The sequence below is a fragment of the Corylus avellana genome, chromosome ca1 (assembly GCF_901000735.1).
Source record: "Corylus avellana chromosome ca1, CavTom2PMs-1.0".
NCBI lineage: Eukaryota > Viridiplantae > Streptophyta > Magnoliopsida > Fagales > Betulaceae > Corylus > Corylus avellana.
Window position 1 is genome coordinate 10,821,793 of NC_081541.1, and position 27,088 is coordinate 10,848,880.

The following is a 27,088-nucleotide window of genomic DNA, read 5'->3' on the forward strand; positions in this document are numbered from 1 at the left end:
TAATCTCATTACACAGTATGAAAATTAAGACACTATTTCTTAGGCTAAAAACTAAAAAGCTTCAAATTAATTTATGCATTCACTAAACACCAATATAATTAATTTCTTTACTAACTTGGGTTTAATTATGCCCATAAACATATTAGTGAAGCTAAATTTTAGAATTGAAGTGATATCCAAAAGATGTCAAAAATCAATGTAATATACATTTTAACACTAAATAGTTATTTAATATCATTAATCCACATATCATTGTTCTATTTTATTTATTTATTCTTTTAATCTATTTAGTATTATTTAAATGAGAGTTTTAAAATCTAGGTCGTTACAGTAGTTTATAGGGGGATATTAACAATGCGTTGTAGTTCATGGGAAAAAAAATGTAATTACCCTTAAGATTATAGTATATTAAACCTAAAAGTTTAAGACTATTAATTTAGGCTTACCCATGTCATATTAACTATTAATTACCCTTCCCTTTTGTTGTATTTGCTAAAAAAAAAAAAAACTATTAATTACACTTGTGATAATTAACACTTTTCCTTTGTATTGCTTAAGACAAGTCATGGATGAGTCATGAGGTGCGTCTCTCATTATAAAATATGTTTAGAAAATCAAAAACAAAAAGATTAGGAAACATCAGCTTGTAAATATAGTACAAAAACTTTTGTTCCCTTGAACATCTAAAGATCATATCTGACCTTAAATATTTGGGAGAAGGATCCTCGTCATGGGTCTATTTAGTGCATTTAGGAGAGCATAATTGTCTAAAAAAAATTGTTCAAAAACTAAATGGACAATTATATCCCTTTAAATACACTAAATTGACGAAATGGAGGGGATCCATTTCCAAATATTTGATATATTAAAAAAAAAAAAAAACAATATAATATAACTACGTACCTTACCTGGTTGTTACCTATAACCTAAACCAAATAAAAAGTTTAAAAACTTTGCTTACGTTGTCGTTTTGCTCCTTTATAAATTCCTAATGCGCGCAGAAAACGTCGATTTCCTGACAATTAATATGAGGTGGTCGTTAATATTAATAAAATAGCAGACCAAATCCACTGTGTCCGCACACTAGAGTACCGTTAGTAGCAGTATTTAAGGTCTAGTGTCTGCGTTGCTTTTGCTCATCAAATTAATTGGGAAAACCAATGGCAGGCCCTCAGTGCTGCTCCAACCCGCCCACCCTGGACCCCAGCGCCGGCGCCGGCCATGTTGTCCATCTCGGTGGCCTCAGCACCTACGTCGCTGGCTCCCCCGAATCCAAGCTCGCCGTCCTTTTCCTCTCTGACATCTTTGGTACATATATCACGTTTCTTTAACACTTCTCTCTTAATTTACTCTCTTAATGAAATAAATTAGGAAGAGACAAGAGAATTTTGAGGTACTTCGGTGTTTGTTAATTTATTTACCTTAAAAAAAAAAAAAAACAAAAAGGGAAAGTAAAAAGTAGTAAGCGTCGACTACGTACCTTCGATCATTTGAGTTTATTGGTTTTTACAAATAAAGATAAAATATGTAAAAAGATATATATTTGGAGTTCATCTTGGACGGCATATTTTGGAAAAATCACAAATAATTAGTCTCAGATTTTTTAATCTCCTTATATAGTTACCCCACGGTAACTTTTCATACTTGACTTGACCACTACTGTCATCTTCTAACTTCAGATGTTGACTTTTCCTTCAGGTTATGAAGCTCCAAACTTGAGGTATGTCATATATATGGTCAATTTTCATTTTCCTTTCATTTGGGAAGTGGAGTCGTGAGTTGTCATTTGTCAATATATATATATATATATATTATTTTGAATAAGAAATATAATAATTAATAAAGAGTTTCTCATACAATGAACGATGTGAATTTGTTGTTGCTTTTCACATCTGAATGCTAATATATATCATCTGCTTTCCATGTTAAAGGAAGATTGCAGACGAGGCTGCAGCTGCTGGATTTTATGCAGTGCTTCCTGACTTTATGCATGGAGATCCCTTTGCGTTTGACAAACCTGATAGGCCTCTACCAGTTTGGTTGAAGGATCATTCAACGGTTGGTTATAGGTTTTAATACTTATATTTGGGGAAAAAAATTTATTTTTTAAAAGTCTATTTAAAAAAAAAAAAAACTAATTAATTTTTTTAAGACCACTTGGAAGGCTTAGGAATTGGTCCTTGAATGTAACAGGTTGTGTGGTTTCGACCGCCCAATTTTATCATTTTTTTTTTATGAAAACAACAGATGGCCCATACTTTATGAATTATTGAACTACTTTGACCAAGTCCACCTTTCGTCATCATGTTTTTTATTGGTCACCTGATATTGCATTGATAGTGAAAAGATTTAAGGTGATCGAAGTGATAAATTTTTTAGTAGTTGAATTTTCTTTAAATTATAGTTCAATTGATTGGGATCACACCTAAAACAGAGATTATTAATTTGAATCTCCTTACCTCTCTTATGTGGACATGTCAAAAAAAACAAAAAATTAGCAGTTGAATTGGAATAGAATTCCAACTCAGATGAAATTTTAAAATTAGTATTAAGAATAAATAGGAGTTCTTATCAATTTCGGTGTCTTTTTATTATAATTTAGGGTTAATTATTTTTTCAGTATTAGGTTTTTTTTTTTAACCTATGTTTTAAATCGTATTATAGATGATGTACTTCTATCACATTTGGTTAGCCCAAACTAATAAATTATTACGTGTCCTAACATAAACATGCCACATGTCCTACAAAAATTTAAAAAATAAAAACTAAATAATTAAAAAAACTAAACCATGAAAAAAAAAAATGTGGTGGCCGAACCACCCCCTATAGCAAGTCAAGGGGTGGTTTCAGTCATCCCTTTTTTACCTTTGCAGGTGGCCAAACCACCCCCCAGACCGGCTGTAGGGGATGGCCGAAATCACCCTCATGGCCTTTGGGAGTGGTTTCGGCCACATTTTTTTGAGGTAGTTCAGCCTCCACCACCACCACCACCAACGCCCCCCCTCTCCAGACCTAGGGGTGGTTTGAGCCACCCCCAATGGCCAAAATGGAGTGGCCGAGCTACCCCATATTTTTTTTTTTTTAGGGTTTAGTTTCTTTAATTATTTTAATTATTATTATTTTTTTTTTAAGACATGTGGCATGTTTATGTTATCACATGTGGCATTCCATTAGTTTGGGTTGACGGAATATGACGAAGGTACTAAATTGATCTTTATCCATAAATCAGGTACTATCCGTGATATAATTTAAAATCTAGATGAAAAAAAAAAAAAAAAAAAAAAAGTGAAGATCTAAGCACTAAAAAAATAATTAACCCTCTTTGGGGTTATCGATTGCTATGTAACTTTCGATTATGCAATAACAGTGTGTGAAGCTCTAATATTATTTGAATAGGACAAGGGATTTGAGGAGGCAAAGACAATAATAGAAGCAATAAAAAGTCAAGGTGTTTCTGCAGTTGGGGCTGTAGGCTATTGCTGGGGTGGTGAGCTTTTCTTTGTTCCTATTTGTTCATTTTTCTTTTGTTGCCCATATTCAAAGTTTTATAGTCACTCCTCTCCACATGTTTGGTATTTATAAATCATGTTTTCAATAAGAAAAAAAGTTTGATTTTGATTTTATTGTATTCTTCTCAGGCAAGGTTGTAGCTGAGCTCTCAAAGCATGAGCAGCTTATCAAGGCTGGTGTGTCATTACATCCTGCTTGGGTAACCGTGGATGATATCAAAGGTATGGATTCCATTACTTAAGTTCCACAACTATATATTAGTTTCACTAGAGTATTAATTTGCATTTTCAAACTTAAAGTGTCTTTTGAAATACTGTCAAGAAACAATTTCTAGCATTTAGGTCATTTTCAAACTTAAACTAATGGTCAATGTTTGGAAATAATTTCAGAGGCTAAGGTTCCTACTGCAATTCTAGGAGCTGAGATTGATGATTTGGCTCCACCAGAACTCTTGAAACAGTTTGAAGAGATCTTAAATGCTAAACCAGGGGTAAGAAGATCAAATCTTTTTGTCTTCTTTTACTTATTTAAACCAGGGGTAAATGTTATATCATATGATTCTGTTTTCTTGCACTTTGGCTAATGTTCATTATTGTGTCTTTGGCCTTGATTCTAGTGATAATGAGATTATATAGTATTGGGTTGGGATAAGTGTTAATCAATTATTTTCAACCAAACAAATAAAATATTCATCAAGGTGATTCCATTTATGCCTGGAATGCCTTAACTTAGGTCAATCTACCTTGTGATATGCCTATATATAGTTTGTCTTCATTGCTTGCATACTCATCTTAGGTAACTTTTGTCCTTGCTTGCAATTATCAACCCATCCTAGTGATACAACATGACGTAGTGAGTTTGTAAAGACAAACAAAACAAGAATGATAACTCTTCTCACTATCAAAATTCTAACAAAGATTCAAAGTAGAATAGAAAGAAAACCACTACTAAAGTATTTCCCATTATAATTGGTGTGCATGGAATTAAAAATACAAGATCCCAAAGAAGCAGAAATGAACAGAATAGAAAATAGATCAATCACACACGACACTAAGATTTAAGTTGTTCGGCTTAACAAGCCTACATTCACTGTAGGAGATGACCCGGAAGAAATTCACTAATAAAAGATGAAGTACAAAGATAACGGTGAGAAAATCATTCAAAATCCAAAGTCTCAATACACTCAAATTTCACTCTCACACAAAAGAGAGAGAAACAAAAAAAATTGATAAAGAAAACTCTTTTCTTCTCTAAATGCCATAAGGTACAACAAAGTAAAAAAACCCTAATGAGACGCGGCTTCTAAATTTTTCTCTCACATCACTTCACGACCTATAGCCTCTCTTTTATAGTTAGCAAAGTTGGTTTACTTCTCTAAAATGAGAAGTATTGCAAAATCAAAACCAACTCAAAGAAGGAAAAGAAAAGAGTCGGTTATAACTTCAAATGGCCAAAACAAATAAGAAAAAACTTGATGGGCCCCATGTGAAGGACTTGAGATATTCAAGGCACCAAACAACAATAATTAATCTAAATGATATCAAAGCTACGTTTTTAGGTCACTCATAACATGTATTTATAGTAAAAAAAAAGCTTAAACCTAGTAAACTATTGAAATAAGTTGGTTACAAAAATTTGCTGCAGCAAGTTCGAACTAAGCCAATTTGCAATTTGAACTGGTAAAAGTTGCTTTCATACTAACTGCAATTCAAATAGAAACTTAGGACGTCAGCTTCTATCTAGCTTTTTAGTCTCCTTTTTGTAGCCTATTTTTACCTTATAAACATTAGAATTAGCAAAACTTCATGAAACGTGACTTGGTATGTCTTTGAATTAGCTAGCTTTCCAACCCCACTAAACTTGTCTCCATCCGATATCAGAAACTCAAGATATGGCATTTTCATTAATGTTGTTCTTGTTGAAAACCACCATGCATCGTTTATTTAACTTTTTAATTAAAATATTTCACGTGTTACCTGATTTCACACGTGAAATAAAATGTTAGAATATTAATTAAATTTGTCATTTCCTATCAATTTAATATTTTGAAATAAGTAGAGAATAGAGATTAAACATTTTCTTCTTTCATATATATAAATTATTTTAAATTGGTTACGTAAATCCTTAATTTGCCTTACAAGGCCATATCCTACGTTATATCATGATTCTTTTTATTTTTTTCTTTCTTTCATTTTAGCTAATGTTCACTATATATTGTGTACGTGTATGATCTTGGCACCTCTTGTGTTTGATCTTTCCAAACAAACAATTAGAAATATTCATCATGGTGATCCTGTCACCTTGTCCTTAGAAAGCCTTTAACTTGAGTCAATTTTCCTTAATTTTTCCATATATATGATAGTGATGAAATAATGATGATTTTTGGCAGGTGGCTTCGTATGTTAAGGTATTTCCGAAAACCGAACATGGGTGGACCATTAGGTACAATGTTGAGGATGAGGGAGCTGTGAAGTCTGCTGAAGAGGCCAGTCAGATTCTGTTAGACTGGTGTGTTAAGTATGTTAAGTAAGAATTGTCAAGTTAATTAAATACTTGTGTGTTACGCCTTGGTTTTATATTATTATATGGAACCAATCAAATGCTAGTTTTTCCAAGTGGTTGACTAGCATGTAAGATTTGAATACATTGGTTATGAATAATGGGTGAAACTTGCATGCTTTATCTCTAAGTGTACGTTTGAGAGAAAGAGAGGTGTTTGGGTGCTTGGCAAGATCATTAATTCGTCAATGCTAGTTTTTACAAGTGGTTGACTAGTTAGCATGTAAGATTTGATTAAATTGGTTATGAATAATGCATGGGTGAAACTTGCATGCTTTATCTCTATGTGTGTGTTTGAGATCTCTCTGTCTCTCTCAAACACACGCTTAGAGATAAAGCATGCAAGAGAGAGGTGTTTGGGTAATAATTGGGTGGTTGGCAAGATCATTAATTCGCCAATGCATTGACATGGGTTAAGTGGCAAAGCTAATAATCTTTTCGGGAATCATACTAATTAATGAAATAATGTTACGTACTATAAATAAAGTTCAAACAACATAGAAAAAATAATAATAATAGTACACTCGTTTCTCCTAAACTAATACTCCATTAACACTTAGAGCCTGTTTGAGATTGTATTAGGGAGGGTAAAAAGTACTTTTAATGCTTAGAAAGTTAGGTGAAGCAAAAAATTAGCATGTTTGGTAACAAATTTCAAAAGTAATTCTTTGACTTTTTTACTCTAAAAATAATCAAAACGAACTTTTAAGAAAAGCTTAAATTGATTTTTTTTTTTTTTTTTTTTTAAGTTTTTTTGACTTTAAAAGCTCTTCTTCCTAACACAATCTTAAACATGCTCTTAAACCACCAAACTTTAAAAAATGACACGATACCCCGTTCAACTAGCATTTTCATGTAATTTATACCCTTTATTAACATCTAGCATGAAAATATACAGAAAATGACACATGTGACTTTTTTTTACTTGAATTGCCCAAATTAACCAAAAATTATTATTATTTAAAAAGTTTAAAAAAAATGAGGAAAAAAAAAGAGTTGAAGGGGCTGAGGCATGATTAGTCCACCCTCATAATGGTTAGCGGAGTAGTCAAACCAGGGGAGTTGTTGAATCACACTTACAACGTGTGGAGGTGGCTCGAAAATGTTTAGAGGGTTGCTAAATCACCTCTACTAGGCAGTGGGGGTGGTTTGGACACTCCCATATCAATTTGGGGTGGCTAAACCATGATTATCACCTCATGACCGAGAAATGGTTCGACTACCTCTTTAACTCCTTCTTTTTTTTTTTTTTTTTTTTAAGCTATAATTTAGACATTTCAAGTAAAAAAATTAGCAAGTGCACATCACCTGCTGCATTTTTTGTTTATTTTAACACTAAAGGTTAATATAGAGTGTAACTCACAACAAAATGATAGTTTGACGGGGGGATAAGTGTCACTTTTTAAAGTTTAATGGCCCAAGTGCTAGTGTGGTGTTAGCTTCTGAGAACCAAGCATATTTGCCAAACATTATATGAGAGATTCTTTATACATTAATATTACTGGGAAATTACACTTGACCCCTCAAGTTACCTTTTCCTTTTAAATGAGATTCTGATCGTCACAATACAACGGAACTCCACCTTGCCGAATACCTAGCTCCTTGACTAACCTTGTAAGCCACAAAGCTTCCTTTGTAGCCTTAGCCACTGCCATGTATTCCGCCAAAGTCTTGGATATTGCAACCGTGGACTGTATCATAGACCTCCAACATATGGGTCCTCCTACAAGAGTGAACACATAACCCGTGGTCGACCTCTTGCCATCCAAATCCCCTGCATAATCTGCATCTACATACTCGACGACTGACAAATCACTTTTACGTCTGAAAAAAGTGATGCCATACTCTGTAGTACCTTTCAAGTATCTGAAAATCCATTTGACTGCATCCCAATGTTGTCTCCCTGGATTTGCCATGTACTTGCTCACCACACTGACTGCATGAGCAAAATCTATCCTGGAACATACCATAGCATACACCAAACACCTCACTGCACTGACATATAAGACCTTAGACATGTCTTTTGTTTCTTCAACTTTCTTTGGATACTGAGGTAGACAAACGGAAATGATTCGCCAAAGGTGTACTCACCGGTTTCAATAATTTTCATTTTTATATTACATCAAAAAATCTTTTTCAAACCAAAAACAAAAAATACCCTTCAAAACACATTAATATACAAAGCTAGCCTACAGAGTTTTTTAGTGATACTATAATAGATAAGATTATGGCGTAATTACCTTTTTTTTCATCAACTACTACGCATTGTCAATTTCCCCCCATGAACTGCTAACCTTACTGTCCGACCCTATCAGACCACCATTTTCTTCCCAAAATCTCCCTTCTGTCAGTCAAACTCGTTAAATTGGATGAAATATTCTCTTTTAGACGTTAAATATCATTAAAAGACAGAAATAGTCACAAATAAAAAATTCAAACAAAAAATATAAAAATATAAATTTATAAATTATTTTTTAAAAAAAAAAAAAAGAGCTCAAAAGCAAAAAATAGGGGTGGCCAAAGGGTGGCTGGTGCCACCACTGGGGTGAGGTGGCGTTGGGCCACTCCAGACCTCTGGCCGGCCATGAGCCACCCCTAGGCCATGGGGGTGGCTTAGTGCACCCTGACCACCTGGGGTGTGGGGGTGAAGCCTTGACTGACCCGACAAATCAAGGGTTGCCCAAAGGCCACCCCCATCTCAAGGGTGGCACGCGAGCCACCCTAGGGTGGCTGCGGGTGGCTGTGCGCCACCCCAGCCCGTGGGTCAGAGGGTGGCAGCACGCCACCCTCGGCCATTTCTGGGGGTGGCGTGTTGGCCACCCCGACCTCTCGACAGCCATTCCTTAATTTTTTATTTATTTATTTTTTTTAAATAAGTTATATATTTAATATATTTATTTACTTTTAATTAAAAATGACACGTATCATCGGTGATGACATGATACACTAATGGAATCTGTCAAGTATTTTGACGGAATTTGTTTATAGGGACTAAATTGTTATTTTGGCTTATCCCGATAATCTCTCAATTATTATTATTATTTTTTTATATCACACATAGGGGTGAGCGTCGGTCGGTTACGGTCGGTCTCGGAAGAAAATTTTTTGTTTCGCCCCAGAGTTGGTAAAGTCGATAAATTCACCGACTTCTTCCGCCAAGCTTTTGTTCCGTCACCGACCGTAACCGATAAGTCGGTTAAGATGTCAGTCGGTAAGTCGAAATGAATTTTGGTAGACATATTGTTGTTGTCCGCCCATTTTGTAGAGATAGTTGAGGAAGAAGTTTTAACGTTTGAGACGTTTTTGCAGAGAAGGAGAAGATAGCCGAAGAAGAAGATAAATAATATTTTGTTTTTTATTAGGGTAAACAAATGGATGGCAAAGATGACATCTTGGAGTCTTGGGATAGAATTAGGCGTGAACGAGAGTATGGAGTATATGGACAAGTGTTGGACAACATCGTGAAATGAGACAAATGAAAGAGGAAAAGTAGACATTATTTGGGGAAGTTGGAAATAAAATAATACAAATAATAATAACTTTTGTAATAAACAAATGAACATTATTTGGGGAAGTGGAAATAAAATAAGACAACAATAATTTTGCAATAAATAAATGAATAATGTCAGTCAAAGGTCGCATATGCGTTTCATCTTCTTCTTCTACCAGCACCAGTTTCTTTCTCCATTACTTCTCAAATGCAGAGTCATCAAGGATATGCATTATATATGTATTAACAGGTATTGTCGGTTCGGTATCGGTCGAAAACCGACTTAGGTAATAGCTCTTCTGCCTACCGAACCGACAATGTCGGAAATCTTAAAATTTTATTGCCTACTGGCCAGCCGGTAGTTGGTGTCGGTCGGTGTTAGGGCGGTTATAGTCGGAACACGGTCGGTTGTCGGCTAATCGGTGAATTTGCTCAGCCCTAATCACACAGATGTATTTTTAATTTAGACAACCACATTGACTGATTTTGCATTTATATTTTTTTACTTTAAGTCCTTTTTAACCGTTTTTCAGTTTTTTATATTGACTTTTTTTATTTTTATAAATTAATTTATAAGTGTTTTTTAATTTTTAATATATTTATATTTTTTGTTTTAATTTTTATTTAGTTTTTTATTTTTGATTTTTTTTTATTGAAACTGGTACGGAATACGGATACATTAATAATATATATTTTTTAATTTGTTTAATTTTAAGTGTATTATATGTAATTTTTGTTTATAAAGTTAGGGTATTTAGGTGATTTCAAATTTTTTAATGAGTTTGACTAACGGAATGAGAGTTTTGGGAAGAAAATGATAGTTTGATGGGGTCGGGCAGTAAGGTTGGTAATTCATGGGGGGATATTGACAATGCGTTGTAGTTTATGGGAAAAAAATATAATTACCCTTAAGATTATAGTACATTAAACCTAAAAGCAAGACTATTAATTTAGGCTTACCCATGTCATATTAACAAAAGAATGAACCTAGTCCATATTTCATGGTCTATACCAATTAGTATTTTCGTTCAAAATGAGGGCAATGTATCTCGATCCATTTGTCAATGTCCAAACGTACTCCGATTGACATGAAATTTTGAGAGAAGATAGAGGACTCCGAGAAAAACATTTTATATTTTTGGCTCGACTTCATCCGAGTTCGTTTGACTCTATTTTTGGCCTGTACAAAGTTTCCAATTCAATTTAGACTTTAACTACTTGCATTCCCACTTAGCCACTTGCCTTATTAAATTATTATTATCATGATATTTCCTATAACCCTCATTACTAGAAGACTTTATGCTTTCAACAAAGGTGACTAACATTGGTATCTTTTTTTAGCAGTTTTAATCTCATTACACAGTATGAAAATTAAGACACTATTTCTTAGGCTAAAAACTAAAAAGCTTCAAATTAATTTATGCATTCACTAAACACCAATATAATTAATTTATTTACTAAATTGGGTTTAATTATGCCCATAAACATATTAGTGAAGCTAAATTTTAGAATTGAAGTGATATCCAAAAGAGGTCAAAAATCAATGTAATATACCTTTTAACACTAAATAGTTATTTAATATCATTAATCCACATATCATTGTTCTATTTTATTTATTTATTCTTTTAATCTATTTAGTATTATTTAAATGAGAGTTTTAAAATTTAGGTCGTTACAGTAGTTTATAGGGGGGTATTAACAATGCGTTGTAGTTCATGGGAAAAAAAATGTAATTACCCTTAAGATTATAGTATATTAAACCTAAAAGTTTAAGACTATTAATTTAGGCTTACCCATGTCACATTAACTATTAATTACCCTTCCCTTTTGTTGTATTTCCTAAAAAAAAAACTATTAATTACACTTGTGATAATTAACACTTTTCCTTTGTATTGCTTAAGACAAGTCATGCATGAGTCATGAGGTGCGTCTCTCATTATAAAATATGTTTAGAAAATCAAAAACAAAAAGATTAGGAAACATCAGCTTGTAAATATAGTACAAAAACTTTTGTTCCCTTGAACATCTAAAGATCATATCTGACCTTAAATATTTGGGAGAAGGATCCTCTTCATGGGTTTATTTAGTTCATTTAGGAGGGCATAATTGTCTAAAAAAATTGTTCAAAAACTAAATGAACAATTATATCCCTTTAAATTCACTAAATGAACGAAATAGAGAGGATTCGTTTCCAAATATTTGATACTATCAAAAAAAAAAAAAAACAATATAACTACATACCTTACCTAACCTATTACCTAAACCAAATAGAAAGTTTGAAAACTTTGCTTACGTTGTCGTTTTGCTCCTTCAGAAATTCCTCATGCGCGCAGAAAACGTCGATTTCCTGACAATTAATATGAGGCGGCTCTTAATATTAATATTAATATTAATAAAATAGCAGACCAAATCCACTGTGTCCACACACTAGAGTACCGTTAGTAGTAGTATTTAAGGTCCAGTGTCTGCGTTGCTTTTGCTCATCAAATTAATTGGGAAAACCAATGGCAGGCCCTCAGTGCTGCTCCAACCCGCCCACCCTGGACCCCAGCGCCGGCGCCGGCCATGTTGTCCATCTCGGTGGCCTCAGCACCTACGTCGCTGGCTCCCCCGAATCCAAGCTCGCCGTCCTTTTCCTCTCTGACATCTTTGGTACATATATCACGTTTCTTTAACACTTCTCTCTTAATTTACTCTCTTAATGAAATAAATTAGGAAGAGACAAGAGAATTTTGAGGTACTTCGGTGTTTGTTAATTTATTTACCTTAAATAAAAAAAATAAATAAAAAAAGGGAAAGTAAAAAGTAGTAAGCGTCGACTACGTACCTTCGATCATTTGAGTTTATTGGTTTTTACAAATAAAGATAAAATATGTAAAAAGATATATATTTGGAGTTCATCTTGGACGGCATATTTTGGAAAAATCACAAATAATTAGTATTAGATTTTCTAATCTCCTTATCTAGTTACCCCACGGTGACTTTTCATACTTGACTTGACCACTACTGTCATCTTCTAACTTCAGATGTTGACTTTTCCTTCAGGTTATGAAGCTCCAAACTTGAGGTATATAATATATGTGGCCAATTTTCATTTTCCTTTCATTTGGGAAGTGGAGTCGTGAGCTGTCATTTGTCAATATATATATATTATTTTGAATAAGAAATATAATAATTAATAAAGAGTTTCTTATACAATGAACGATGTGAATTTGTTGTTGCTTTTCACATCTGAATGCTAATATATATCATCTGCTTTCCATGTTAAAGGAAGATTGCAGACGAGGCTGCAGCTGCTGGATTTTATGCAGTGCTTCCTGACTTTATGCATGGAGAGCCCTTTGCGTTGGACAAACCTGATAGGCCTCTACCAGTTTGGTTGAAGGATCATTCAACGGTTGGTTATAGGTTTTAATACTTGTATTTGGGGAAATTTTTTTTTTTTTTTTTAAAAGTCTATTTTTTTTTTTAAAAAAACCTAATTAATTTTTTTAAGACCACTTGGAAGGCTTAGGAATTGGTCCTTGAATGTAACAGGTAGGGCAAGCAATTTTGACACGACCCGCCAACCCGACACGAACACGACACGAAGTTAATAGGTATTGGGTTTGAGCTTATCAGGTTCGGGTCTTAATCGGGTCTACCCGATTAAGACAAGATTAAATTCGTGTCTGGCGGGTCGACCCGTCGAGTCCACTGGTCGACTTACCAGACACGTTTAATAAATGGGTCTGGCGGGTCAGTCGGATCTAGCAGGTCAATCGGGTCTGGCAGGTCAATCAGGTCTGGCGGGTCTCGGGTGACTCGCCAAACCCTTTTTTAAAAAAAAAAAAAAAGAAAAGAAAACCCTATGTCTAAGTTCTAACTAAGTTAATCCTAACACTTACCGACTCACTCACAGCTTCATTTCACTCTTCACTTCACGACTTCACAGTCTTCACTTCACTGGCCTATTCCTTGTTTTTCCATTACTTTTTCTATGTGGGTCTATATATGAAAACATTATCTTTTAAATCATTATTTATATATTAAAACATTATCTTTTAAAACTTTTTATTCTTCTTGGATGGTTAGGATAAATTTGACTAATCATTTGGCCTAAGAGATTCATTTATTAAATTATTTTTCTCAATTTTGATTAAGGGTTTTTTTTTTAAAAAAAAAAAAACGGGTCGGGTCGTGTCTACCCGATATGACCCGGTTATGCTAAACGGGTTAAGCGGGTCGTGTCGGGTTATCCGGATATTTTTCGTGTTATAATCGTGTCAGACCCACTAACCCGTTTAGCTAAACGGGTCGTGTTCTTGTTTCGAGTAATCAGGTCGCGGGTCCTAACGGATCCTAATCGGGTCTACCTGATTACCCATTTTGCCGGCCCTACTAACAGGTTGTGTGGTTTTGACCGCCCAATTTTATCATTTTTTTTTTAACGAAAACAACAGATGGACCATACCTTATGAATTATTGAACTACTTTGACCAAGTCCACCTTTCGTCATCATGTTTTTTATTGGTCACCTGATATTGCATTGATGGTGAAAAGATTTAAGGTGAAGTGATAAATTTTTTAGTAGTTAATTTTCTTTAAAAGATAGTTCAATAGATAGGGACCACACCTAAAATAGAGATTACTAGTTTGAATCTCCTTGTCTCTCTTATGTGGACATGTCAAAAAAAAAATTAGCAGTTGAATTGGGATAGAATTCCAACTCAGATGAAATTTTAAAATTAGTATTAAGAATAAATAGGAGTTCTTATCAATTTCGGCGTCTTTTTATTATAATTTAGGGTTAATTATTTTTTCAGTATTTAGTTTTCTTTTTTTTTAACCTATGTTTTAAATCGTATTATAGATGAGGTACTTCTATCACATTTGGTCAGCCCAAACTAATAAATTGTTACGTGTCCTAACATAAACATGCCACATGTCCTACAAAAATTTAAAAAATAAAAAATAAAAACTAAATAATTAAAAAAACTAAACCATGAAAAAAAAAAAAAAAAATGTGGTGGCCGAACCACCCCCTATTGCAAGTCAGGGGGTGGTTTCAGTCATCCCTTTTTTACCTTTGCAGGTGGCCAAACCACCCCCAGACCGGCCGTAGGAGATGGCCGAAATCACCCTCATGGCCTTTGGGAGTGGTTTCGGCCACATCTTTTTGGGGTAGTTCAGCTTCCACCACCAACCCCCCCCCCCGACCTAGGGGTGGTTTGAGCCACCCCCAATGGCCAAAATGGAGTGGCCGAGCTACCCCATATATATTTTTTTTTTAGGGTTTAGTTTTTTTAATTATTTTTATTATTATTAATTTTTTTTAAGACATGTGGCATGTTTATGCTATGACATGTGGCATTCCATGAGTTTGGGTTGACAGAATATGACGAAGGTACTAAATTGATCTTTATCCATAAATCAGGTACCATCCGTGATATAATTTAAAATCTAGATGAAAAAAAAAATAAAAAAGTGAAGATCTAAGCACTAAAAAAATAATTAACCCGCTTTGGGGTTATCGATTGCTATGTAACTTTCGATTATGCAATAACAGTGTGTGAAGCTCTAATATTATTTGAATAGGACAAGGGATTTGAGGAGGCAAAGACAATAATAGAAGCAATAAAAAGTCAAGGTGTTTCTGCAGTTGGAGCTGTAGGCTATTGCTGGGGTGGTGAGCTTTTCTTTGTTCCTATTTGTTCATTTTTCTTTTGTTGCCCATATTCAAAGTTTTATAGTCACTCCTCTCCACATGTTTGGTATTTATAAATCATGTTTTCAATAAGAAAAAAAGTTTGATTTTGATTTTATTGTATTCTTCTCAGGCAAGGTTGTAGCTGAGCTCTCAAAGCATGAGCAGCTTATCAAGGCTGGTGTGTCATTACATCCTGCTTGGGCAACTGTGGATGATATCAAAGGTATGGATTCCATTACTTAAGTTCCACAACTATATATAATTAGTTTCACTAGAGTATTAATTTGCACTTTCAAACTTAAAGTGTCTTTTGAAATACTGTCAAGAAACAATTTCTAGCATTTAGGTCATCTTCAAAGAGTCACTATTTGATGTTTTTTTTTTTTTTTTTTTAAGTACTTTTTTCCTTTCCCTTGAGGTCAAAGGACATTCTTTTGCTATTGGCGAACTGATTCAAAATGATTTAATCTTAATTTCTTAACCTTGTTGTAATATTAATACATTTTTACCTGATTTTGTTAGAAATTATTTTTTTTGTGGTGGTGTTATTTTAGCAAACCAAACCTTGCTAATTTTGTTTATTTATATCTGGATAGATGGCTAATGGTCAATGTTTGGTAATAATTTCAGAGGCTAAGGTTCCTACTGCAATACTAGGAGCTGAGATTGATGATTTCGCTCCACCAGAACTCTTGAAACAGTTTGAAGAGATCTTAAATGCTAAACCAGGGGTAAGAAGATCATTTGTCTTCTTTTACTTATTTAACCAGGGGTAAATGTTATATCATATGATTCTTTTTATGTGTTTTCTTGCACTTTGGCTAATGTTCATGATTGTGTCTTTGGCCTTGATTCTAGTGACAATGAGATTAATAGTATTGGGTTGGGATAAGTGATAATCAATTATTTTCAACCAAACAAATAAAATATTCATCAAGGTGATTCCATTTATGCCTGGAATGCCTTAACTTAGGTCAATCTTCCTTGTGATATGCCTATATATAGTTTGTCTTCATTGCTTGCATACTCATCTTAGGTAACTTTTGTCCTTGCTTGCAATTATCAACCCATCCTAGTGAAACAACATGACGTAGTGAGTTTGTAAAGACAAATAAAACAAGAATGATAACTCTTCTCACTATCAAAATTCTAACAAAGATTCAAAGTAGAATAGAAAGAAAACCACTAATAAAGTATTTCCCATTATAATTGGTGTGCACAGAATTAAAAATACAAGATCCCAAAGAAGCAGAAATAAACAGAATAGAAAATAGATCAATCACACACGACACCAAGATTTAAGTTGTTCGGTTTAACAAGCCTATATTCACTGACAAAAATGACCCGGAGAAAATTCACTAACAAAAGATAGAGTATAATTAAAGATAACGGGAAGAAAATCATTCAAAATCCAAAGCCTTAATACAATAAAATCTCATTCTCACACAAAAGAGAAAAAAAAAAAAAAAATGACAAAGAAAACTCTCTTCTTCTCTAAATGCCATATGGTACAACAAAGTAAAAAAACCTTAATGAGACGCGGCTTCTAAAATTTTTCTCTCACATCACTTCACGATCTATAGCCTCTCTTTAGCCTCTCTTTTATAGTTAGCAAAGTTGGTTTACTTCTCCTAAAATGAGAAGTATTGCAAAATCAAAACCAACTCAAAGAAGGAAAAGAAAAGAGTCGGTTATAACTTCAAAAGGCCAAAACAAATAAGACAAAACTTGATGGGCCCACGTGAAGGACTTGAGATATTCAAGGCACCAAACAACAATAATTAATCTAAATGATATCAAAGCTACGTTTTTAGGTCACTCATAACATGTATTTATAGTAAAAAAACCCTAAACCTAGTAAAATATTGAAATAAGTTGGATACAAAAATTTGCCGCAGCAAGTTCGAACTAAGCCAATTTGCAATTTGAACTGGTAAAAATTGCTTTCGTACTAACTGCAATTCAAATAGAAACTTAGGACGTCAGCTTCTATCTAGCTTTTTAGTCTCCTTTTTGTAGCCTATTTTGACCTTATAAACATTAGAATTAGCAAAACTTCATGAAACATGACTTGGTATGTCTTTGAATTAGCTAGCTTTCCAACCCCACCAAACTTGTCTCCATCCGATATCAGAAACTCAAGATATGGCATTTTCATTAATGTTGTTCTTGTTGAAAACCACCATACATCGCTTATTTAACTTTTTAATTAAAAAATTTCACGTGTTGCCTGATTTCACACGTGAAATAAAATGTTAGAATATTAATTAAATAATTAAATTTGTTATTTTCTATCAATTTAATATTTTGAAATAAGTAGAGATTAAACATTTTCTTCTTTCATATATATAAATTATTTTAAATTGGTTACGTAAATCCTTAATTTGCCTTACAAGGCCATATCCTACGTTATATCATGATTCTTTTTATTATTTTTTTTCTTTCATTTTAGCTAATGTTCACTATTGTGTACGTGTATGATCTTGGCACCTCTTGTGTTTGATCTTTCCAAACAAACAATTAGAAATATTCATCATGGTGATCCTGTCACCTTGTCCTTAGAAAGCCTTTAACTTAAGTAGTCAATTTTCCTTAATTTTTCCATATATATGATAGTGATGAAATAATGATGATTTTTGGCAGGTGGATTCGTATGTTAAGGTATTTCCGAAAACCGAACATGGGTGGACAATTAGGTACAATGTTGAGGATGAGGGAGCTGTGAAGTCTGCTAAAGAGGCCAGTCAGATTCTGTTAGACTGGTGTGTTAAGTATGTTAAGTAAGAATTGTCAAGTTAATTAAATACTTGTGTGTTACGCCTTGGTTTTATATTATTATATGGAACCAATCAAATGCTAGTTTTTCCAAGTGGTTGACTAGCATGTAAGATTTGAATACATTGGTTATGAATAATTGGTGAAACTTGCATGCTTTATCTCTAAGTGTACGTTTGAGAGAGAGAGAGGTGTTTGGGTGCTTGGCAAGATCATTAATTCGTGGGAAAAATGCAGTTTACCCCCTTGAAGTTTCAGGAATTTTTCAATTTTAACCTCAAAGTTCAAAAATTGGCAATCTACCCCCTTGAAGTTTCAAAAATTGATAATTTAAACCCTCCGTTCAATTTTTCCGTCAAAATGGACGAAAATCTATGAAATTACATCATTACCCTTATGCTTTTTTTAAAAAATTTCTGTCGAATTTAACGGAAAAATTAAACGGAAGGTTTAAATTGTCAATTTTTAAAACTTCAAGGGAGTAGATTGCTAATTTTTGAACTTTAGGGTTAAAATTAAAAAATTCCTAAAACTTCAGGTGGATAAACTGCATTTTCCCCTTAATTCGTCAATGCTAATTTTTAAAGTGGTTGACTAGTTAGCATGTAAGATTTGAATAAATTGGTTATGAATAATGCATGGGTGAAACTTGCATGCTTTATCTCTATGTGTGTGTTTGAGATCTCTGTGTCTCTCTCAAACACACGCTTAGAGATAAAGCATGCAAGAGAGAGGTGTTTGGGTAATAATTGGGTGGTTGGCAAGATCATTAATTCGCCAATGCATTGACATGGGCTAAGTGGCAAAGCTAATAATCTTTTCGGGAATCATACTAATTAATGAAATAATGTTACGTACTATAAATAAAGTTCAAACAACATAGAAAAAAAAAAAAATAGTACACTCGTTTCTCCCAAACTAATACTCCATTAACACTTAGAGCCTGTTTGAGATTGCATTAGGGAGGGTAAAAAGTACTTTTAATGCTTAGAAAGTTGTGTAAAGCAAAAAGTTGGTATGTTTGGTAACAAATTTCAAAAGTAATTCTTTGACTTTTTTACTCTAAAAATGACCAAAACAAACTTTTAAGAAAAGCTTAAATTGATTTTTTTTAAAAAAAAAAAGTTTTTTTTACTTTAAAAGCTCTTCTTCCCAACACAATCTTAAAGATGCTCTTAAACCACCAAACTTTAAAAAATGACACGATACCCCATTCAACTAGCATTTTGATGTAATTTATACCCTTTATTAACATCTAGCATGAAAATATACAGAAAATGACACGTGTGACTTTTTTTTACTTGAATTGCCCAAATTAACCAAAAATTATTATTATTTAAAAAAATGAGGAAAAAAAAAAAGTTGAAGGGATTGAGGCATGATTAGTCCACCCTCATAATTGTTAGCGGAGTAGTCAAACCAGGAGAGTTGTTGAAACACACTTACAACGTATGGAGGTGGCTCGAAAATGTTTAGAGGGTTGCTAAATCACCTCTACTAGGCAGTGGGGGTGGTTTGGACACTCCCATATCAATTTGGGGTGGCTAAACCATGATTATCCCCTCATGACCGAGAAATGGTTCGACTACCTCTTTAACTCTTTTATTTATTTATTTATTTTTTAAGCGATAATTTAGACATTTCAAGTAAAAAAATTAGCAAGTGCACATCACCTGCTGCATTTTTTGTTTATTTTAACACTAAAGGTTAACATAGAGTGTAACTTACAACAAAATGATAGTTTGGCGGGGGATAAGTGTCACTTTTTAAAGTTTAATGGCCCAAGTGCTAGTGTGGTGTTAGCTTCGGAGAACCAAGCATATTTGCCAAACATTATATGAGAGATTCTTTATACATTAATATTACTGGGAAATTACACTTGACCCCTCAAGTTACCTTTTCCTTTTAAATACCAGACTCCATTAGTGTTTAATGGAACTTGAAGAGGATTTTGTAGAAGAAAATGTAGACTAAATTTGTTACCGTTATCATATACTGATCGTATAAATGACTGATGACTATTTAATGTATAAACAATTATCACTGTCAATATAGTTTATCTGAAAATCTTTACCGTTATCATGCATATTCTAAAATAAGGTTGGCAAGTTCTTCACCATACTCACAATTAATAGGGGCGGAATTAGGAATTTTTATTGATAATAGTCAAAGTATAAATGAGAAATGTATTAAAATAGAGCACCAAAAAATAAATGACAAATATATTAATGTTAAATATTAAATCAACATATAAAAAATAAAATGATCATACAACTCGTTTGAATGGACACCTCACTTGTACCAAACAACTCGTTTGTTTCTACTGCAGTAGCTCTAAAACATTTAGGCAATTTTCTATTGAAGTTCATCTTGCAATCTCGGAACTCCGATGACAGAAGGCTTTTTGAGAATTTGGATGTGGTTTAACAAAACTCTAAGAGATATGAACTTGAAAGCCCAACGAACTAGGTTCTCTTTTAGAACACAAAACCATAGGCCCTCTTCTCTTTGAAACTCGTGCATATAAGTCCTTAGAGCATCTCCAGCAGTAAGACGTATTCTACTTAGTTAAAAAGCACAATTCTCTATTTTAACTACTCATTTTTTAATTCCAACTCCAACAGATTCTTTATTTTATTAAATATTATTTTTTAATCTTTCTTTTTTTTTTTTTAATCCGCAACCGCATTTGCATCATTTTGTAAATTACAAGAGAATTGATTCATGCAGCATACCTATGTGTTATTTTTATTTTTCCATTTTTAGTTTGTCAATATATGCATGCTATTCTTTTTTTTTTTTCTTTTTTTTTTTGGAGTTTTTAGTAATTCAAAAGACTTGAATTTGTATCATAAATTCATGAACAGGGAAGAGAGAGAAACGTTGAGGGGGAGAGAGAAGAGAGAGAGAATAATGTGGAAATAATATTATATTCAACAATCTAGTGTGCTACAGTGAATAGCTTTATAAAGCTATTCACTATAGCAGTTAAGGTATAATAGCTAATATGGAGCTATTCTGTTGATGCAAAAAAAATTACAAAAATAGTTAAATGTAGCTAATATCTCCATTTTAGTTACACTGCTGGAGATGCTCTTATATAGGCCTTGAGAAAACATTTAGGTAGAAATTAGTTTACAAAAAAACATTATCTCAAACCTCAGCGTTTGAACAACTTATGACGTGTTTGAACGCGTGTTAGCGTTTCAGATATTTTTGAATAGTTGTGTTAGAACGAACTACGACTAGGATTCGATTGAGTGTCTTAGATATATTCAATGAGGGATCTCACTTACATGTTGTAGTTTAATCAACGATCAAAATTGAATCTTAAAGTTGACTTACTTTTATAAGCTTTTAATAGGAGAGAGTAAAGAGAAATCGATTTTGAGAAATTTAATCTTGACCGTTGATTAAACTACAGCGTACATGATGTTATCTATGTCATTCAAACTTCTTACAATTGGACAACGACTGGGCGTATTTATGGCTCAATGTGAAACTTCTTTATTCAAACTATTATCTGCCAGATAGTGACCAAGGCTCTCTACAACTCCTTTGAAAAAGCTTATGAAAAGATCGTGTTCAAACATGTATCTAACACCTTGCGATCAAACCTCTCGGTAGCTCAATTTTTTATTTTTTATCTTTGAATTCCTTGTTCAAACAGCTATAAACCGTGCCTTTCTAAAACTATGTTATTTGTAATTCAAAGCACTCGCGTTCGATCATTTATTGACCGGACTTCAATCAATAGCCTCTAGATTTTAAAATTGGTATCCAGTTATCAATTTTGGTTTTTAAAATTGATCAATCGGCTATTCTAGTTCCGATTAGCTGTTATAGCCAATAATCGCTAATCGGAATTGAGTTTACACCCCTAATCATTGGTTTGTAATTATGGAGATCGAGGGTCTCGAACTGCTATTTATCATTTCAATACAATTTCATTTACCATTTCCATTCTTTTCTTTGGAGACCGACTATCTGGAATTAATCACCAATTTCATTCATACATTTCCACGAATACAATTTTTCATTATATAAAAAACAAATAAAGAAGCAAAATAATTTGTGAAAAAAAAATAAATAAAAAGAAAGTTGTTTAGTATTAAAAAAATAATTTTTTTTAGAAAAATATATATAAAAAGAAAAAGGAGATAAAAGAGTGTGTCAACGAACACGATCTTCGTAATTTTATGACTACGACCATTGACCAATGACCATCCTTGGACTTCGCCATAACGTTCTCACCCTGTCCCTTTCCGTTTTCTTTCCTTCTTTTTCTTTTTTCTAAAAAAAAAAATTATATTTTCATTTTTCACCATTTGAAAATTATCTATAAATTATTAAATAGTGGGAGAGGAATCTAAAAAACATTGTTCAGGAAGGTAAAAGAATATACCACTACATTCGCAATCAATTTGGCTCCGCCCACCGTTCTTGAGCTACTTTTATTCTCATTCATTCAATCGGTTGGGACTATACTTAATGAAGTGGAAGTCACTAATTCGAATCACTATCTCCCTCTTATGCGGACATGTAAAAAAAAAAAAAAAAAAAATTCAAAGTTGACCTTTTCAAAAATAAAAAAAATTTAAAAGTTGATATACCATGATCTTCGATAAAAAAATCAAGTTACATGCATCATATGTTACGATCGTTACATTTATATAAAGATTATTTTTTTTTGGTTGCGACAATTATGAAAATTGTCTTATTTATTTATTTATTTATTTTTATTTTTAAGAAAAATATATATTTAGAAAAATGGTGAGGTAAGAGATGACGCAAACCTTTAATCCAAACCACAACTCTTTATCAGGTCTAATCGAAAAAATCCAACAGTCGAGCTGTACAAATATAAATAGACTGAGACTGTTTCTCTGATTGTGTTCTGTTTGTGTTTGTGTTTGATCGAAGGAAAAGAATGGCAGGCCCTCAGTGTTGTTCCAACCCACCAACCCTGAATCCAAGCGCCGGAGGTGGCCATGTCGAACAGCTCGGTGGCCTCAGCAGCTACGTGTCTGGCTCCCCTGACTCCAAGCATGCCATCCTTCTCATCTCTGACGTCTTTGGTACCTACACATTTCTTTAACATTTGTCTTCTTTGCTCGCTTTTGTGTTCTATTTTCTCATCAAACTGTGATTGGGTATTGATTTCTGGGTTTTGAAGATATAATATATCGGGTTAAGGCGATTGGTGGAAGAAATGGTTTTTGGATTTTTATTTTTTATTTTTGGGTTATATATGAATCTTGAGGAAAGTTAATTAGCACCTTCGATTCTCATTGTAGATTCTTTGTCCTTGGGATTTTTCTGGTCTAAAGGACTATATTCAGTTCAAACAATTTCTGTGAAAACATACGGCCTTCGATATTCAAAAGAAAAGAAAAAAATGGATATTGATCAGTATCAAAGGTTGAAATTCTACAGTCAGTAACTCTGATTTTGCTCCAGAAATTTGTTAACTTTGCCTGACGATTGTTGTTTGTTCTAATCGTTTATGTAAATGTTTTTTCCGCCATTCTTGTCCTGCTTGTTTTTCTGTTTGGCCTTGGTTGGGATATCGAAAATCAGAATTAAAGAAGTTGTGGGATTCTTATTGAACTAGTCATATACTTCTCTACCTGCTAAATAATCATTGGCGATGTTATTTTATTACTACTATCGTCTTCTAACTTCACATGTCTGACATGTATTGCAGGTTATGAATCTCCAAACTTGAGGTATGGGAAATTCTCTTGTCACTTTTCTTCATTTAGTTTATGTGTCTTGCTTAGTCCCCAGATTAATTTGCTTTTAAAAGGTGGAGTTGTGGTCTACACATGCCGGCTCATACTCACACAATTAACGTTTTGAATTTATGCTTCTGAAAACTAATGTCAGCTGTTTTCTATGTTAAAGGAAGCTTGCAGACAAGGTTGCGGCAGCTGGATTTTATGTGGTGGTTCCTGACTTCCTTCATGGAGATCCCTATAAACCCGAAAATGCTGATAGGCCTGTACAAGTTTGGTTGAAGGATCATGGACCGGTTGGTTCTAGTTTTTAATGCTTGCCTGGAAATTGGCTATAATTTTCTTTGTTTCATAGGACCCTTTTGTGAACCTTGAGCGCACTCCTGCATTCCATTTGGAATTTGATTCTGAGTGTCTCATTGGGGAGTTGAAGAAGTGTACATATTAGTCTGCCTAAAGATGTGTGTGGATTTGTCTGCCCAATTTCTTTATTGTTATTGCTGAAATCATCAGATGGTCCATACTTCATAAATTATTGCAATAACTAGCTGACTCCACTTCTGTGACCATCATTAATATTGGTGACCCTGATATTGTAGCTTTCTACTAATTGCTATGCAGTTTTCATTTATGCACTAATAGTGTCTGAAGCTATGTATTTACTTCAATAGGATAAGGCAGTTGAGGAGGCAAAGCCAGTAATTGAAGCTGTAAAAAGTAAAGGCGTTTCTGCAGTTGGGGCTGCAGGCTTTTGCTGGGGTGGTGAGTTTATTTCTATAATTTTTTATTTTTTTATTTTTTTTATTTTTTTTATTTTGCGTATATTCATTCTTATGACTGGAAACTAGTTCTTTTAATAATGTTAAAAGTTCAAATCATATAGCATTCTGCTTGGAAAATAGGCTGATATTTGAACTTTTGTATTCCTTGCAGCCAAAGTTGTGGTTGAACTTGCAAAGTCTGAACATATCCAAGCTGCTGTGCTATTACATCCTTCATTTGTCACTCTGGATGATATCAAGGGTATGCATTCCAGTGCTTAAATGTTCAAGAACTATATATTAGTTTTGCTAGATTATTAGTTCACAATTTCAGAACTTAAAAGTGTCTTTTGAAACACTGTCAGGAAAGAATTTCTTGCTCTTATCATACTCTGGCAAGTTGAATATTGGAAGTAATTTCAAGTACCTGACTTTATAAGCTGCCTTGTTCCCTTTCTCTTGATGTCAAAGGATATTTATTTGCTACAGGCATGCCTATTTACAATGATTTAATATTACTTTATGTCTTCTTATCCCCTTTATAATAATATAGTATTACCCAGTTACCTGGTTTTTAGAAATCATTTCTTTTCCAGTGGTGTTACTCTGCCCCTAAGTTGCTTGTAAACAAATCCTTCCCAATCTATATATTTTTTCTGGATGGGTAGAAGTGCAAGCAAGAGGATAAAAAAATGTGGGAGATGAGGGTATAAAATAAAAACAGACTGTCATATTTTAATGCTCAATATTTGGAATTAATTTCAGGGGTTAAGGCTCATATTGCGGTACTAGGAGCTGAGCATGACCATCTTTCTCCGCCTGCACTCTTGAAACAGTTTGAAGAGGTCTTAACTGCTAAATCCGAGGTAGGAAGATTAAATATTTTTTCTTTTTTTTATTTTATTTCATTTTATCAATTTTTGGCTATCCATTTGTATATGCTTGTTTACGGTGCTCCTACTCAACTTTACATGCTTTTGTTTTCTAATTATGAAAGTTTCTCTTCTTTAGATAACATAATTCTTAAGTAAATAAAAGAAAAGAAGGGAATCTAATATTATTGGTTCATGATTCTCCAATGAGGGTTGACTTGCTTTATTTAATTTTTTATAGCCACAAGCCCTTTAGCCTCAATTTCATAAGTTTAGCATTGTTTCTTTTTTAGAGTAATGTGGTGGCAAAGGCCCACAATGGTGAGACACAAGATATGCGACCCTCTCCATCCCTCTCTCTCTCTCTCTATCACACACGCACATGAATACACAGTTCTTGGTTGCCTAGATGAAAGCATTAATGATGACAGAGCCTGCTGTCACCAACTTCATGATAGATGCCTAGATGCTTGCTATAACATGTTCATGCCATATCTCTAGGTTCCTTCTGTACAGGGATCGAATTTTGAATTGATAAGTAATAATATTCTTGTATCCTAAAGTTGCTCCTAGGGGATTTAAGATTATGACTTTCTTCCTAGTATCAAATATTTAAGGTGAGTTAATTGTTGACAAAGCCATATATCAAAAAATTAAAGTTGGTTTTGTTAATCCTCTGCCTTTTTTTTTTTTTTTTTTTTTTAAAAAAAAAAATATATCATGATTACTTTCATGTCTTTTCTTGACACACTGACTAATCTTCCCCATAATATCTTTGGTCTTGGCTCTGGTGATGAAGAGATTTGTTGGGCTGGGGTGTGTTACCAAAATCTTTCCAAACAAATAGATAATGGATTCGGCTTGTTGATTCATCATCTTTAACTTAGGTCAATCTTCCTTAATATGGCTAGTGCGTCATTTGCTTGTCTTCATTTTGTGCAATTAATCCATGTTGTCCATCTTTTCCCACTTTTTGCATATGATTCTAGTATTGATAATCCTGATTCTTCTCAGGTGGATAGCTATGTTAAGATATTTCCAAAAGTCTCACATGGGTGGACAGTTAGATACAATGTTGAAGATGAGTTTGCTGTGAAGTCTGCTGAGGAGTCCCATCAGAACCTGTTAGAATGGTTTGCTAAGCATCTTAAGTAAATATTTTCAAGTAAAATACTTTTGTCAGGTATTGGTTTTATACTATTGTATGAAGTAATAATGTGGACCCTGCAAAATGCTTGGTTTTTTCCTATGGTTGAGACAACCTGGAAATCAATCTGTAGTATGTAAGAATCTTAAATGATGTTTTTTATGTCTACTTTGCCTGTTGTGCAAGTGTGCTGAATCATGTTCAGGCTATCCTTCCAAGCATCTGTGTTGTAGATTTGTTTCAGGAACTTCTCATGTGTTAAGTATACGATTTTCTGGCATGTTTGATAGGGAGCTTTGTTGATTCTTTTCATCGATCAAGGGACTAAAGTTTTTGAAGAACACATGAAATTAGTTAGCCTTTTATGTTTTCTTCTTTTTCTGAAGAATCATGCACAAAAAGGCTTTGGATGGGATCGTCTAAATTTTTAAGGTATTTTAATTTTGAAATTTTTAATTATTATTTCGAAGTCAGAGCATTCACAATGGGCTCCCTAAATACGATTTTCAGTCAAATTTTGACTAATTTACAAGAAAAACATGGTACA

The 27,088-nt window shown here is 33.5% G+C and overlaps 3 protein-coding genes across 3 annotated transcripts; all 3 read left to right on the forward strand.

Moving 5' to 3' along the window:
* Window positions 1-1,143: 1,143 nt before the first annotated feature.
* On the forward strand, window positions 1,144-6,284 carry LOC132166559 (endo-1,3;1,4-beta-D-glucanase-like). The gene is made up of 7 exons (XM_059577402.1): window positions 1,144-1,308; window positions 1,699-1,720; window positions 1,932-2,058; window positions 3,397-3,487; window positions 3,639-3,731; window positions 3,900-4,000; window positions 5,900-6,284. The coding sequence occupies exons 1-7, from the start codon at window positions 1,161-1,163 to the stop codon at window positions 6,038-6,040; spliced, it is 723 nt and encodes a 240-aa protein (XP_059433385.1). The 5' UTR covers window positions 1,144-1,160; the 3' UTR covers window positions 6,041-6,284.
* Window positions 6,285-12,062: 5,778 nt separating this feature from the next.
* On the forward strand, window positions 12,063-18,153 carry LOC132167590 (endo-1,3;1,4-beta-D-glucanase-like). Its single transcript, XM_059578600.1, has 7 exons — window positions 12,063-12,211; window positions 12,605-12,626; window positions 12,830-12,956; window positions 15,137-15,227; window positions 15,379-15,471; window positions 15,879-15,979; window positions 17,892-18,153. The coding sequence occupies exons 1-7, from the start codon at window positions 12,064-12,066 to the stop codon at window positions 18,030-18,032; spliced, it is 723 nt and encodes a 240-aa protein (XP_059434583.1). The 5' UTR covers window position 12,063; the 3' UTR covers window positions 18,033-18,153.
* A 4,712-nt stretch (window positions 18,154-22,865) lies between these two features.
* On the forward strand, window positions 22,866-26,750 carry LOC132167866 (endo-1,3;1,4-beta-D-glucanase-like). The gene is made up of 7 exons (XM_059578903.1): window positions 22,866-23,101; window positions 23,731-23,752; window positions 23,931-24,057; window positions 24,433-24,523; window positions 24,695-24,784; window positions 25,288-25,388; window positions 26,409-26,750. Exons 1-7 carry the CDS (start codon window positions 22,954-22,956, stop codon window positions 26,547-26,549), a joined length of 720 nt encoding a protein of 239 aa, XP_059434886.1. The 5' UTR covers window positions 22,866-22,953; the 3' UTR covers window positions 26,550-26,750.
* The last annotated feature ends 338 nt before the right edge of the window (window positions 26,751-27,088 follow it).